This window comes from Aythya fuligula, chromosome 1 (genome assembly GCF_009819795.1).
Source record: "Aythya fuligula isolate bAytFul2 chromosome 1, bAytFul2.pri, whole genome shotgun sequence".
NCBI lineage: Eukaryota > Metazoa > Chordata > Aves > Anseriformes > Anatidae > Aythya > Aythya fuligula.
The window spans coordinates 179,094,023-179,108,994 of NC_045559.1; the positions used below are offsets into that span (position 1 = coordinate 179,094,023).

Sequence of the window (14,972 nt, forward strand, 5' to 3'; positions counted from 1 at the left end):
GCTGGACATGGTGCTTGGGGACGTGGTCTAGTGGGTGACATTAGTGGTAGGGGATGGTTGGACCAGGTGATCTTGAAGGTCTTTTACAACTCCTAATGATTTCGTGGTTCTATAACTAGGGTCTGTGGGGCTATCTGTAGATACAGGACACATTTAACAGGATGTTACACAGCAGGGCAGATGACTGCTAAGAATAGGCTTTGGATCAGCCTCCACAACCTCTCAGGACAGCCCGTTCCAGCGTTTGACCACCCTGATGCTACACGATATGCATTTTATTATGCTTAAACAGAATTTCTCGTGTTTCGGTCCGCGCCTGTCGCCACAAGTCCTGTCAGCGGGCAGCGCTGAGAGGAGCCGGACACCGTCTCCTTCGCTCCCCCCCCTCACAACGTGAGGCGTTTATTTAGCCGGATAAGATCCTGGCAGAGACAGCCACTCCACAACACGACAGCCCTGGGCTGAGGGGCAGCGGCCGATGCTGTGGATCGGCAGAGACATGGCATCCCCCCTTCTCCCACACGCCCTCCTCCCGCTCCTCCCGCCCTCAGCGGCGCGTACCATCCCCTCACACTTCAGGGGGTGAGCGCGGAGGGGGGAAAGCAGCGAGGCGGGGCACCCTCCGCTATGCGAGCTCCGTGCCACCACCCTCTCCCCCCTTTCACATCCCGCGCGGTGGTGCCGTCCCGCCGCCGGGCTCTGTGGCGGCGCTTCCCGCCTCTCCTCGCCGCCATGTTGCGGCGGCGGCGGCGGGGGCTGTGGGGAGCTGCCGCCGGGGGTGGCGGAGGATGCAGGGCCCGGAGCTGCAGCGTCCCGCGGCCGCGCACCCTGCCCAGTGGGTGCTCGTGGCGCCAGGTAACCCCGCGGGGCTCCGAGGTGGGGCGGGCTCCGCCACCAGCGCCCCGCTGACGGCGGCGGAGCCGGGCAGGAGGCGGCCGCCCGCCCTGTGAGGTGCTGCGGGGCGCGGCCGGCCCCGGTTTTGTCACACAGCCCCCGACACAAGGCCCCCTCCCCGGGGACCCAGTCTTCCTCACCGCCTTTTATTTTGTTTTATTTATTTATTTATTTATAAATTTCGGCTCGCCCCTGGTTTGCAGGCAGCGCTGTGAGCCCTGCAGAGGGGAGCTGTGGAAGAATCGAGAGGTCCTGTCAGCGAGGCCCCCGTTATTTACTTATTTATCGAGGGAATGGCTCGGTCCCTCAGCTCCCGCTTCAAAACCACCTGCTTGGCAAACATAAACCCTGCTCCACACCGAGATGTCCCCTGAAGGAGCAGAGCTCCACATGGCAGCTGGCGCACACGAGGCCACGGGCACTGTGTAGGCTCCGCTTCTCTCGCTTCACACAAAGGTGCCTTTTCCCACCCTTCCCATTTATTTCTGGCTAGGATCAGCCCTTAAATTCGCAGGTCACAACAGGGTTCTGTGTTAAGGAGGATGAGGCAAGCAGGATGTGCTCAAGCTCCAAGGCACAGAGTGGAAGGAGGCGTTTCACAAGTGCCTTTTTATAGCCTGATCTCCTGAGGCAGTGAGGCTTCCACAACTGCTCGTGGGTCAGCCTGGTACTGTGCCTGTGTCTTGTCCTACCCACAATTACAAGCTTGTTTGTTAATTTCAGCCAAACCTGATAAAAAGGAGGAGCTTTTTGGGGTATTTTTATAATTTTCACGAAAAAGCCTGTGACAATGTGATAAGTGCTGTAAGTGATACCGCCAACAGAAAGGTAGAGAATCGGCTTAGTTCACCAAGGCTTGAAAACGAGGCACGAGTTCAGTCTTGAGGCATTAAGAAACCAGGCTTCTCTGGTTACAAGAGCAACAGAACCAAGTGTTATGGTTTCCCTGATTCCTCTCTTCCTCTGGTTTTATCTTTTCAGTTCCAGCCTTCGGTATCTGACATGCTTGATGCCTAAGAAAGGAATTTATAAGCGAGGAATTCCTTTCTCTGCAGACTAGGATTTAAAGCTGAATCTTGTATCAGATGACTGGCTATGCCAACAGATGTCCATACTGTGCAAATATTTACAAATATGCTTAACTTATGCATGAGTAGTCAGTTCTGTGCAGTAAGTTAAATTCTTCAGTAAGTGTTTGCAGGATTGGAGCCAGAGCTTGTAACTTTCATGAAGCCAGACAGTTTGTATTACCAATTATGCCAGCACAGCTCTGACAAAATTTATATAGTACTCCAGACCCGTAAGAAAGTTTATTAAGCCATAGTAGAACCTCAGAGCACATGGTGACTTTTAGGAAAAGTGTGTGGCTGATAATTTCAGAACTCCACAGCTGATGAAACTTGCATAGCGTGTAAATAGGACCACCAAAATTAAATAGATTTAACGATTTTAGTTTTCTTTTCCTGGTTTTTATGAAGGGAGATTCTTAAAGTCAGTGTCTGTTGTGCTTGCTAAAGTTTTACATTTCTGAACTGCTCTGTCTGATGGATCTCAGAAAGACTTTGTTGGCCATTTAGCAGAAATTGTAATCAGAAGACCTGAATGCTCTTAGGAAAGAAGATGGACATAGTTGTCTGTATAACTAGAGATGTTTTTTCCTTTGATAGTGTTAATTTTTATCTATATGGCAATCTGTACCTTCACAAGACCTGCTTGGTCTTATTATGCTACATACGTGCATAAAAGTGACTTGGGTAAATAACTGGGATCTGGTATGGGTGGGAGTTTAGTACCATCTGTTAATGTCTGCTAACACCTTGTAGATGTAAATTGCAAGTTTATCTTCGTGTATCCTGTGAATAGTGGCAGGAAAGGGAAAGACATGTTTTAATACTACATAAGGAGCTCCAAAACTTTTCTTATACTAAAAGCACTTTCTAAGGCCCCATTTTTCAAGTAATTCAGTTAGTTTGAGCTACTCACCAGAGCAATCTCCCTAAAACAGCTTGTAAGGTTAATAATGCATACCATCCTACACAACTAAATAGCATTTCCACTTGGATACATCATTCATCTTGCATTGATTTTGACATCTTAAAAGTTCCTGTATGGCTGGAGATGATGACTAGCTCTGCAGAGAGGCTAGATATCAGTTTAAAAAAGAATGAAGTCTGTCAGAAGGGTAGAATTTAAAGCTGAGGGAACTGAAACTCGCTTTCTTAACTCAGTATTTCTCAATCAGTTTAACCTGTAACAAGGCAGGGATGTGGCTGGAGTTCTGGACAAGGATACATGTGTTGCTCTCATCTCTTCACTGTGCCATTCTGAAACTCTATCAGAAAAGTCTGAGCCTCTCCCAGAAGTCTCTGAGCACGGCTTTGTTACTCCTATGACACATAGAAACAGTTAAGTGTAAAAAGCTCATGGGAGAGGAAGGTGAGATTCTTTCTTATTTGGACTTCAGCAACTGGCAACATTGTGATATTTGCAACACAGCAGCTAAAAAACAGATGGATTTAATTTTCTGATTTGCCATAGAAAGTGAGCAGAGTTGTGTGCTTTGGGATTGAAGGCTCTAAAATTATTGCTAATTTCCCTGCTTCACTACACATTTGTAGAATACATTATATTGCGTGGCTCTGTTGTTTGCAGTGTTTGAAATCGAGAAGATAGATTTCAATTTTGGTTCTGATTTCTTTATTTTCATATTGATTTCAGGGTTCTCGAACCAGCTCACCAGGAATCTCCTCTGTCAGCTAGAACTGCCCTATGTTGTTTTTTCAAGTCATGAGTGTAGCTAGAGGAGTAGTACAGCTGGAGTGGTTGTTTTACCAATGATGCGTGCTGCAGCAGTCCCTTGAGTTGTCCTAGAGGGCCAGACTCCCTTGCTTTCTGTTACAAATCATTAACTGTATCGTTATATTTCCATTTCTGTAAAACTGTGACCATGGGTGTCCATTTCTTGCCTACAAGTGGTAGGACAGCTACAAAACACACGGCTTGTCAGGTATTTTGCCTAGATTATAGGGTAAAGGTGGGAAGGAGGGCACAGAGTTGCCTGAGTTGAGGTACAGGATGTCTCCTGGTGTCCAGTCAGCCAGGCGCCCTGTGCTTCACCTCCCTCAGTCTTTGTGTACCCTTGTTCCTTTCTATGGCAATGAAAGGGCTTTGTTCACATATTTCTTGAAGCTTGGTGACAGAGCTTTGCCCTCACCAGTCCATTGCCACACCATGATACTCAGGCCTGTTGGGCATGGGACAGTCTCACAGGGGAAATCTTGAGTAGGAAGAGGGCAGAGAGCCTCAGACAGCCCTATCCAGGCTGGCAGGTAAGCAACGTCAAGGCAAAGTACAAATCTTACCTTTTTAGACAAGGTAGCCTGCCCTTGTCCTGGTGAGAGCTCTGGTCATGGTGTTTCTGCTGATTTATTTTTTTTCCCTGGGGCACGGGAGGCTTTGATATGCCAAAACATCTTCTTGTTTTGTTTTCATAAGCACAGCTGTTCCCACCTGAGGGATTGAAGCACCAAGGGCAGGAGGAAGGGGGAAGCTGTGGCAGTCAGGACAGAGGATGGGAACCAAGCTGATCACTCCTAAAGGCTGGGAGCCACTGCTGGACATCGTGCAGCCTTAACATGAGCATGTAGAGGAAAGGTGTGAATTGTTGAGAGAGAGCAATGAACAAACAGGAGAAGAGTAGGCAGGGGGATTGGTCAGATGGAGTGAGGTGATGAGGACATAAAATTGGGTGAGGACAGAAGACTGGGGCATGCAGGTAGGAGTAGAGCTGTGCGTGCTGGGCTCAGAATAGAGCCAACCCTTCAGGCAGTTTCTCCAGTTGCAGATTAACTATTCTGTGGATACACAGGCACCAGATTTGGCCTAGAGCAGGCTCCGCTCAGCACTAACACAGTTTATTGGTTCAAGTGCTGTGCCATGTTAACACATCTCTGCTGTTTCCAGAACCAGCTTTGCAGTGCAGCTGCTTTCAGACAGTGTCTGAACTAATAAGTCCTGATGGAACCGAGCTGGCTCTGCACAGACCCACATGGGTGTTTCTGTGCTGTGTTCCACGTTCCAGGGGATTTTATTAGCTTGGCTGGAAATCTGGATCTGAACTTGCTTTGTTCGGGGTAGTTGATGTCGACGGTTCAGAAGACCTCCAGAATCTGAAGCGCTGGAGGAATCGTGATACAGGGGCACCATGGTGTTTGTAAGCCCTGAAGGACCCGCGTGGACTTCACTGGTGGCTGTCTGAGTTTGCAGATTGTGCTCTTCTGCATTTCTCATTGCAGTTGGACAATCTGTGATGTTTTATTGTGTGTATATCCACACCTCCACTTACTCTTGAGAATGCAGAGCTTCTTATACAGCCTTCTTGTTGTATTGGTATAGCTCCTGAGTAGGTCCACGGGAAAAGAAGTGGCTCCTGAGGATTAGAGCCCATCTGTCTCATAGCTAGAAGGTTGCTAATGCTGTGCTTTTGTAGAAAAGACTGTGTGGTTACTGAGTATTTATATTGTGTTTGGTTTTTGTTTTTTTTTTTTCAAATCATATCACCTGAATCAATGAGGTGCTTTTGTGATACGCACATAGGATATTTCTGTTTGCTTCGCAGAGCCCATGGAACTACCATTGTCAGTGTTTTCTCTGAAAATCTTAAGGGCTAGGAATGATTTTTTAGAGAAAGAAATAATATTGAGACCCCACCTAACTGTAGGTTTATAAGAGTAGAGATCTGGAAAACTTTCAGGTACCGTTGTGAAATCACAGTGTGTGACAGATCCGATCTGGGATCTGTGTAACAAAATAGCTTTCTTACATAATGGCCTCAGACTGGTCGGACCGACAGCCTCCAACCTCTCCCGATAGCTGCCTAGCAGGAGGGGTGTGAAGGGCAGTCTCTTTTCAGTACAGTTTCTCGGGGCTAGGTGTGATGTCGGAGCTGATGCTATTTATATCCTTCGCTGGTTTTAGCAAAGAGGTCAGGAATTGAAGACAGTTTTCTAAGTTTGGCGTTCCACTCAGCACCCAAGGTTAAGAGCACCGTATTTCATTTGTTCTGTATTAGTAAAAGAAATAGGGGTTAGCTGCGAGCTGAAGATTAATTTCCAGCTCTATTTTTCTGAGCTAGAAAAGTTTAGATGACTACATTTTTTCGGTCTGTTGTTTTCTTAAACAGCAAATTGATTAGCTTTTTTATTATTTTATGGGAACTGTTATTTTAATGGCACTGGAATGATAGCAAGAAGGGAGGGAAATTTAACAATCCTATTATTTTTAGGAATTACTTATTTAAAAAGGAGCAGTTTCACATGAGACTTGGCAAGCTTTTTGAACAAATCTCATATGCCAAAAGTCAGATGAAGGCAGAAATAAATGGACTGTGATGCCAAACCATAGGGCATCAGCGTGCATTAAATTAATCCTCCTTTCTTTCAAATGACACTAAGGAACTTTTGTCTCCATGCGACAGAGGAAGCATTTGACTTGAAAATTTGGGGTCATATTGAGAGAAGATGTCATATCAAAAGAAGCTGTTGAATATATAATGCATAAAAGTAGTTTGCTTTAACATCTGAAATAGGCAGGGTGTTGGGTTTTTTTATTATTATTTTTTATTTTCCATTCTCTTACCTTGTGCTTAAAAACACTTTGAAACGTGCTTTTATTTAGTGTTAAAGAAATAAATTCTGAGTATCTGCTGCAAAACAGACCGCTATGCTGGGCTGTTAGAAAGCTTATTTCAGAAGTTGTAGCGAATGCCAAAACTGAGCAGGACATTTGAACGTTAATACTTCCAGAATGATTCAGATAAAGAACTTGGAAATAATGTTCACAATTAAAAATGTGTGTTTTTAAGGAGCTGACTTGAAACATCAGAAAGATAATGTAAGTATACGTGCCTGTATTTATTTAACTTCTTAATAAAGTGAGTGTGGATACACTTATTGTAGAAGTCAGCACTCTGCGGGCATATTTTACTTAACCCTTCCCTAAACTGGCATTTGCATCTCCCGAACAAAGCCTTTTGCCTGCAGGTAATTTGCACTATTTTTTTGCATGTCATCTCTTAAAAGGCATACTGAGCTCAGCTGTGTATAAAGCAGATATAACTGGCAAGCTAAGGAGCCAGAAGGAAGCATAGCAAATAAAATAACTGAAAAGAGATGTTTTAATGTGTAACACCATCTCCTACTTCTGCTTTCTGCCATCTGGCTTGGAAGAGACCAACTTATGCCAACTTAGGCCTCTCTGCACATGGGAATAAGGCTGATTCAGCCAGTAACACAGCTGCACCAGTGTTGACCCTATAAATATTGGGAAGGGAAGTCTGAAGTTTTTATCCTTTCAAGTGATAACCTGTTCTCGAACTTCTCAAGATTGACTTTTCCTTCATTCAGCTCAGCCTCCTCTGGACGATCTGCCTAACATCGAGATCTCAGTAACAGCTGAGTTAGTATTCTCTGTTGCCAGTGAGTCTATAAGCATGTGTTTTTGGCTTAAGAAGTGATCTGTGCCAGCATTAGGTGACGTTAAAGGATGCTCTCAGGCAGAAGTCTTAATATTAAGCGCAGTTGCTTGGCCGTGTACTGGGGCAGAAGACTACTCGAGCCATCTGCTAGTATTTCTGCATCAAGTTTTGTTCAAGATAGAAAACTTAGTGCCATTTTTGTATCTCAGTAATGTTTTGTTTTGTTTTGTTTTTGACAAAAGTTTTGACAGTATTTGCAGGTGAAGTAGGAGCCAAAAAGGGTTCAAGGGGTGTAGATTGCACCACATCAAACATTACTTGCTTATTTGCACATTATGTCAAATCATATATACTAATAATTACCAAACTGATTGCCATCCTAGCTTTTACAACAGGCATCACAGAAATCCCCTTGCTGAAGCCAGTACTATGTATGGTCGAGAGGATAAGGAAGTGAGGTAACATCAGGCTATTGTAACTGAGTAAAAACAAAGGTAAGATTTCCAAAAATGAAGCAGGTTCAAGTGTGAAGCCATGCCTCCTGTGTAGGCGTGTGGAAGGGAGGCTGTTTGCAGAGGTCATGGAGCTGTGCACCATTTAGTGCTCTCCAGGGAGCACTGTCAGCTGAGGAAGCAAAGATACCTTGTGCTCATCTGTTGCTTTCCCACCTCTGTAAATTGGATAGGATTGACTTTTCTAATTAGCCTAAGCTGACCAAAGAGCCCATTATTTTGTACAGAGCAGGTGATTTTCTGTGGCATCTGCTGCTGTCGCCACAAGTTCTGTCCCTCTCTTCTGGTGATCGTGTAACCACATGGTGGCCGGCAATATTTACTGATCTGGATGAAAATGAAGACTTTTTTGTGGCTTGTTTCTGCTCATCTTGGTCGGTGAACTGAGCTGGCTTGCCACACTGCCACAGAAATGCTGGTTTTAATGGAGAGAAGGCAGCAGAGGTCGGGAGCTCAGGACTGCATTTTATAATGACCTGTGATCTTTGGTCCCATTCATGGGACTGCATCCTCAGTCTATGCATACCTGAATCGATCCATTATGCTAATACGTAATTATCTTTTAACTTATTAAAAAAATAAACATTTGTTTGATATAAAGTCCTGGATTTATTAATTACTTTTCAATGGACTTTGTTTTTTCAGGGTGTGCTGCAGGACAGAGGATGCTTTGCTTATGTAGCATTGGCACAGACACTGAATTAAAACTGTTTACTTCAGGGTTAACTGGTTCTAAAAAGAATGTAAAAATAAACAATTATCAGATCTTACATATCTGCAACCCTAGACTACATAGTTTAAAGGCTTCCATAAAATGTCCGTTAAATGAGCTCCATCATCATCGTGTCTCCATCTGATACACCTTTTCTGCACGACTAGAAGTTCAGAAGGGAATGGAAAAGCCTTGTGTAGGTGACGTATGGTTTAATATCTGTTTTTAAATGAAATCTTAACTTTATATTTCCAGCCTTTTAAACGATCCTGTTTTTTTGCAGGGTGGTGCTGGTGGGGAAATTTGTGCTCTCAGAGGGTTTTTTCCTCTTACGCAATTGACAGATATTTACAGCCTTTTGCTTGCTTGGCTGGCAGCTTTTTGCATGGGAATTCCATATAATTTGATAGTAGTCTGTTATATACAGTATTCTATAAGCAGTTTTTGAAAAAAGGTGAACAAACCTTGCATCATCTCTAACAGTTTAATAGATACTAGTGGGAGTTTTGTTCTTTTCCAGTTTATTCATGTTGCACTACCAGCTAGCCCTTTATTTTTTTTAATGGCCGCATTTGTTAACGCCACATATCTACCCATTGTGGAATAAATTAGTGCCGGAAAGCCTTTGACAGCCACTTCATTTTCACTTTGTTCTGTTTCTACAGTTTACGGAATTTGCCTGGTTGTATGTCTGACCTCCACGAAATCCGACAGGCTTCTCTCTTTTCGTGTAATTGAAGGCTTTGTAGTCTCTTCATCTCACCTTCAGGGTTCTGATGCTCCCTCTGTAGACCCCAGTACAGCTGGGTAATGTACCCACATTTTTAGGTGGGCTTTGTGTGTGACTTGGTTGATTGTGAATGAATGGTAGACTGTAAATAACTTAAGCAAAGTATACCTACAGAACAGCGTGGTGCTGGCGTTGCATTGTCCGGCGTTGTGCTTAACTCAGAACTCCCTCCACTGGTGCAGCAGCGGCGCTGCCTCACCCCGGTTGCTGGAGGTGTCGGGAAGGTTGAGGGAGACAGCAGCGTGCTCCCAGGGATGGGGCAGGCTGCAGGGGGGTTCAGCTGCCTCCTGGAAGCACCTGGCACTTTAGAGAGTGGCTAGCTAATTCAGATGCCTCCCTGGGACAGGATTAATCAGGGCCCTCTGTATCTGTGTGTCTGTTTCTTGTATCCTTGCAGTGAACGTTGTCCTCGGAGAGCAGCGTGCAGTACTGACACATCTGTCACTTCGCTGACCTGTGTTCCCCGTACGTTTACTGCCACGTACAGCTGCAGTTGGTAGAGAACAGAACAGTCAGAAAGGTCTCTTCTCTCTCACGTGTTATTCCAGGAGAGGAACAGGTTTCTCAGAGCTGAGCTACAGAAGCTGTTGGAGTAAGCACAGTGGCAACCACCTGATGTTTTGCATTAGGGTTTCCTGTAATGTCCCTTTTGTCTGCTTATTTTCTTTAAGATTACTGCTTATCTGGTTGTGAATCTTAAAATTCAAAAATCCCAAACGCCTGGTTTAACTCTTAGTTTTGCTAGAAAACCACTACAGAACTGCTTTTAAAGAAGTCTTTGTTTGCTTAGCTAGAAGAGATCCTTGCCCAAATACGAGGACTGATAAAAGTAATGACATTAAAGAAATCCAGTTACCTTTCCTGGCTGAAGGCCAGAACACACACAAGAAAGCGTTGGGACACCTAACTTCAAAAATCCCTTGCTCGGCGTTTTCCTAGCCGCGAAGTGTTTAAATTCAGATAAATAGGGCCTTCTTCGTCCATAAGGCCACGTTACTATTGCATCCAGTTTTCCAAGCAGGCATTCTCCCAATTGCCTCTTTTTATGTGCCAACTTGACATCTAGTAGAGCCAATCTGTAACAAAAATATACTTCAGCTGCCCCTGGAAATGGAGTGGGGTATTGAATACATTTTGAAGAAATCCCAAGGTTTAAAACAAAATTAAAAAAAAAAAAAATCCAAACACTTTTGCCTTTGCCCACACCTTCCCTTCTTTTTGTGTGTGCACACATGCGTCCCTTCTGGTAAGCTGCCTTCTGCAGCAGCTATAGGGAGAATGGGGCGTTTGCTCTGATCCCGTGGGCTTGAGATGCTGGGACTGGAACAGATAAAGGGGAATCCATCAGGGCAGAGGTGCTGGCACGGGGTGGCCCGCAGCAGTGGAAGGTGGTTAGCCAGGGTTGGGAGGCAGCGGGGTCGCTGCAGGCATCTCCCAGACTTCGTGGAGATGGGTGGCATGAGAAGGTTGGGAAAAGAGCAGATCTACCAGATAAAGCTGCGAACTTCATTAAAACCAGCTCCATTAGGAAGGGTTGTCTACTTAATTGTTCGCGTTATACACGATGCAGCTTCGGGCTCAGCTGGACGCCTTCCTGGTGTTCATAAATCTAGGCATGAAGAAAGCGGAGCAAGTAAGCGCTAAAAGCTCCTTCGCTTTTTTTGTTTTGTTTTGTTTTGCTTTGCTTTTTGTTTCAAATTTTGAAACTCACATTTAGTGTGTATATTTTAACATGTTCATGTGAAACACATCAAAGTAAACACATGCAGTGTGTTTCTTTCACTGTCATTAATCACTGTAGTGTTTTAAAAAGTAACAAAAAATACACCAACGTTAAACTGTGGTCAAAAATCGAAATATACACAGCTTTAGAAATTTGAAGTTCTCCTTTGCCAGGACAAATGTAGCTTGACAACCGTGTGTGTTTATGTATCAGCATATGCAGTAAGTCTGGTTAGCAAATACGGACTTTTTTTTTCCATTAAAAATCCCTAACGTATATTGAAACTTTTTCAAGCACTTTTTCAAGCCACCTGAAGACTCAAATGCAAATTCAGGAGAAGAAAATAAAGGCAAATTCTTCAAACAGCTCTAGGAACCATTATCTTCCAATACTTCACAAGACACACTTGCTTGTTTTTTAAGTCCTGCTTATGTCTTCATCTGAACAATTTCTGTTTGGATGTGTGAATGTGAAAAATGAGGTTTACCTGGGTCTTTTTTTTTTTTGCCACTGAGATCCCTGTGAACAGCCTGTGAGATGTCTACCTGTCTTCCTGAGGGGCTGGGGACAGGCTTTCAGCCAGAATGGACACCAATTTCTGAATGTGCTCAAGGTTCCTACCTCTGTGTTTTTTAAGGAAAAGGACTGTGCTGTCTCAGCAATCCTCCTGGATACTACCAAAACTCTCCGCTTCCCGCAGCAGCACCATAACCCAAGCATCAGCCTGGTCCCTGTCAGTCTGTTCTCTGGGGGCTGGATGCTGGTTGTGTATGTGAAATGCTTTAGCAATTTTGCTTGCTCTGATAAATGCCTTTATGAGAAGAATTGGGACAGAACTGGCAGTCTGCGAGCTAAGAAGGATGATGCTGTCATGTTGCTCTTCACTCAGATGTGGGAAGTTGTTTTCATACATATAACTTAGACTTTCCCAATGAAGAGAACTTGGATAGAATACACGTAACTGTGGATCCTTATAGATGTTTTTTTCAGACTTGAATCAGCATCATTATGGGAGCTGTTTCCCTTCTATTTTTCTTTTTTTTTAATTTCACAGAGAAATTGTACTTTTGTGGCTCTGCTTTTTGTCTGACTTTTTTGCTTAAAAACACAGAAAAGAGAACAACTGTCAGGAGCCTAAGCCAGAGGCGCTGTATTCTCTCAGCTTCTTTTTCCTGTGGGGAGAACGAAACGCACTCATTGTTTTTCAAGATTATATGTAACAGATAAACAAGGGTGCATATTTTTCACATAAGTAACAGCCATTCAGACAATTCCTGCCCCATATTGCTGCATAATCTTAGTTCCCGAAAGAAGACCGCTGTTTGTTCCTACAAATATTTTACCACGTGCACTTTTAACTTTTTAATGTCCACACCATGCTTGGCCTAATTTGCCAAAGCATTCTCATTGTCATTGAGACTAATCGGGGCAACACATCAGTTCATCTCACTTAACTGAGATGTCAAACTTGGGAGCTCTGTTGCCTGAGGCTCTCTGGGGGGAAGTGGTTTTCAAAACCTAAATCATCCCCAGGTGTGTATCTTTCCCGTGGCAAATAGAGAGTGCCAGAAAGTCTGGAATCATAATTTAGGTGCCTTGATCGGGTAGGATGAATTTGGGCTGAGGCATATAGCTTTTTAGGCAGAAAATATGTGAGCTTTCAAAAAGTGTCAATCCAATTAATTCTGAGCGTCTTGGAGAAGCATGGCAGAACGTGAAATGCTTCTCAATTTACAAGTTTCTAACTTTTTCCTTTCTCCCCACAGAGGCTGCTACTGACCCCCCTAAGACACCTGACAGCGAACCTATGTTTACAAGACTGCGCAGTCCAAGCACAGGCAAGTTTTGGAATAGTGACATGAGCCTGTTAATGTTCTGGTTGATTCCCTCCACCACCAAATGATTCGCATTTTGCAAGCTGAAATAGCGATGATAATGTAAGTCTTATGTGCCAAAGATACTGCTGGTGATGCCAGATAGTTAATGCTGTGCAAACATTTAGGATTTCTTTTATAATTTTAATTTGTTGAAATGTTTATTCATCAGGAATATTGGCAGCACAAAAAAGAGGTGTAATTTAAGTTGTGTTTTTAAGTGCATTAGTTTTGGGGAACTTGCACTGTTGGGTGTTGAGCTTGGGCTTTTTTTTTTTTAATCCAAATTTAGGCTTCATACCATTCATCTTATGCTGTAAAATAAATAGGCAGGGTCAGAAGACGTGATTCAATTATACTTACCAAGCTTTTTGAGCCTTTACATTTTTAAATCTAATTTTCTTGTTTCCTTGGTCCAAGTGGTGGTATCTCTTTTCCCGTTAATAGATGACGAGGCACTCTGAATTCAAAATACATTGGAAAGATCAGTAGATGCAGGTGATATAATGACACCACCATCCCACACACAGTTACTTTCTTCTAGTCAGATTGCCATTTTTGTCAAGGATTTGTTATTTCTATATGAGTAATGTAATAATTGCGGTATAAGATACTGCAGCAGAAATCTGCAGCAAGCCTTGGTTAGGGTTAGCATGTTTTGTTTAAAAAACATGGTTCATGCTTGTTTTTTCTCTTTTCACCAGCTTGTTTTCTAAATTACATACTTCTGTTTTTGAAATTCACCATTCATTTTTACATATATTTGTAACTAAAGTCTTCAGGTATGTTTTAATACCACAGTACTCTACTTTCTACATGAAAAAGTAATTTAAAAACTAGATACAGAATGTGAAATCATTTATTCTCGTCAGGGTACTTGTTTTTTGATTGCTCAGATTTACAGTGAGAATATACAGACAGAGAAATTTTCCACCTGCTTTATTATGTTGGCTTTGTAATTTATTATGTTTTAAAAAGAGTAGATATTAATTTGCTTTTCTCTGTGGAAGAAGAGAACTATTTAGCTTGTAGAATCAGAGATCTTGGGAAAGGTTTCTGGGGAAAACCTAAAGTACAATGATTTGACCAAAAGCCTGGGTGTGTTCCTTTAGAATTTACAGAAGCTTATTTATAGACATGCATAAACTTTCAGTTATGTAGCCTATTATAAGTATAGGGTTTGAAAATGGAAGGACTGAGAACACCCTAATAATGTCTTTTCCTTATGTCTGGGTCTAATGGATGAATTGTTGATGCCAGATATTGTATAAATACCCACTGAAGGACTGAGCGCGCTGTGGATAGTCATGCTAACCACTTTATTAAATAAAAGTACGCACGGTCTTTTTTATAGTCAGGTAAAAAAGGACAAAATTTCTATCCCATGCAAAGACTATAAACTGGTGTTTCAGCCTGTAATTCAGAAGTCCTACAAGAAGCATTTTTCAAAGCTTTAAATTAAAAGAAGGGGAGTACCCGTGCCACAAGACTTAAGTAACTTATTGAAGTGGCAAAGTTAGGAGGAGAGCTACTTAGCTTCTCTCTCTATCTCCTGGAGATTCTCTCTAATGACATAACTGGGGACCCGTGGTGACTGTCCTTTTAATGTAAAGAAATAAAATAAGGAGCTGAAGTTATGCCGTAGGAATGGTCTCTTCCCCAACATTTCTTAGCTCTCCACCGCATTTGGCAAGCACGCTCGCTGGTAGGAGTCTTTAAGCTGTTCGACGAACGCTTCCATGAATAGTCTGATGTCTGGCACTGATCAAACTATGGTGTAGACCCTTGTTAAGAAGCACATGGTAATAATTGAAACCTCTGCTCCCCCTTATATTTACTGTTCACTCCTCTTCTCCCCTCTCCAAAAGAAGAATGATTATCAGAGAACTGAAACTGTATCCTTAGGTGAGGTTAAACATTTGGTCAGCCTCTTGGATAAAGGGGGAAAAAAAGCATCATCAGTCATTTTTGGGAAAAGATGCATCTGCCCGT

The 14,972-nt window shown here is 43.2% G+C and overlaps 1 protein-coding gene across 2 annotated transcripts in view; it reads left to right on the top strand.

Annotated features, from left to right (window-relative positions):
- Positions 1–740: 740 nt before the first annotated feature.
- RNASEH2B (ribonuclease H2 subunit B) overlaps positions 741–14,972 on the top strand; it is a 43,444-nt gene continuing 29,212 nt past the window's right edge. For both annotated transcript variants that reach the window (XM_032190196.1, XM_032190188.1), the window contains exons 1-2: positions 741–855; positions 12,873–12,944. In XM_032190196.1, the coding sequence (XP_032046087.1) occupies positions 789–855; positions 12,873–12,944 (139 nt within the window). In that variant the 5' untranslated portion in view covers positions 741–788. The remainder of the gene's footprint in view (positions 856–12,872; positions 12,945–14,972) is intronic.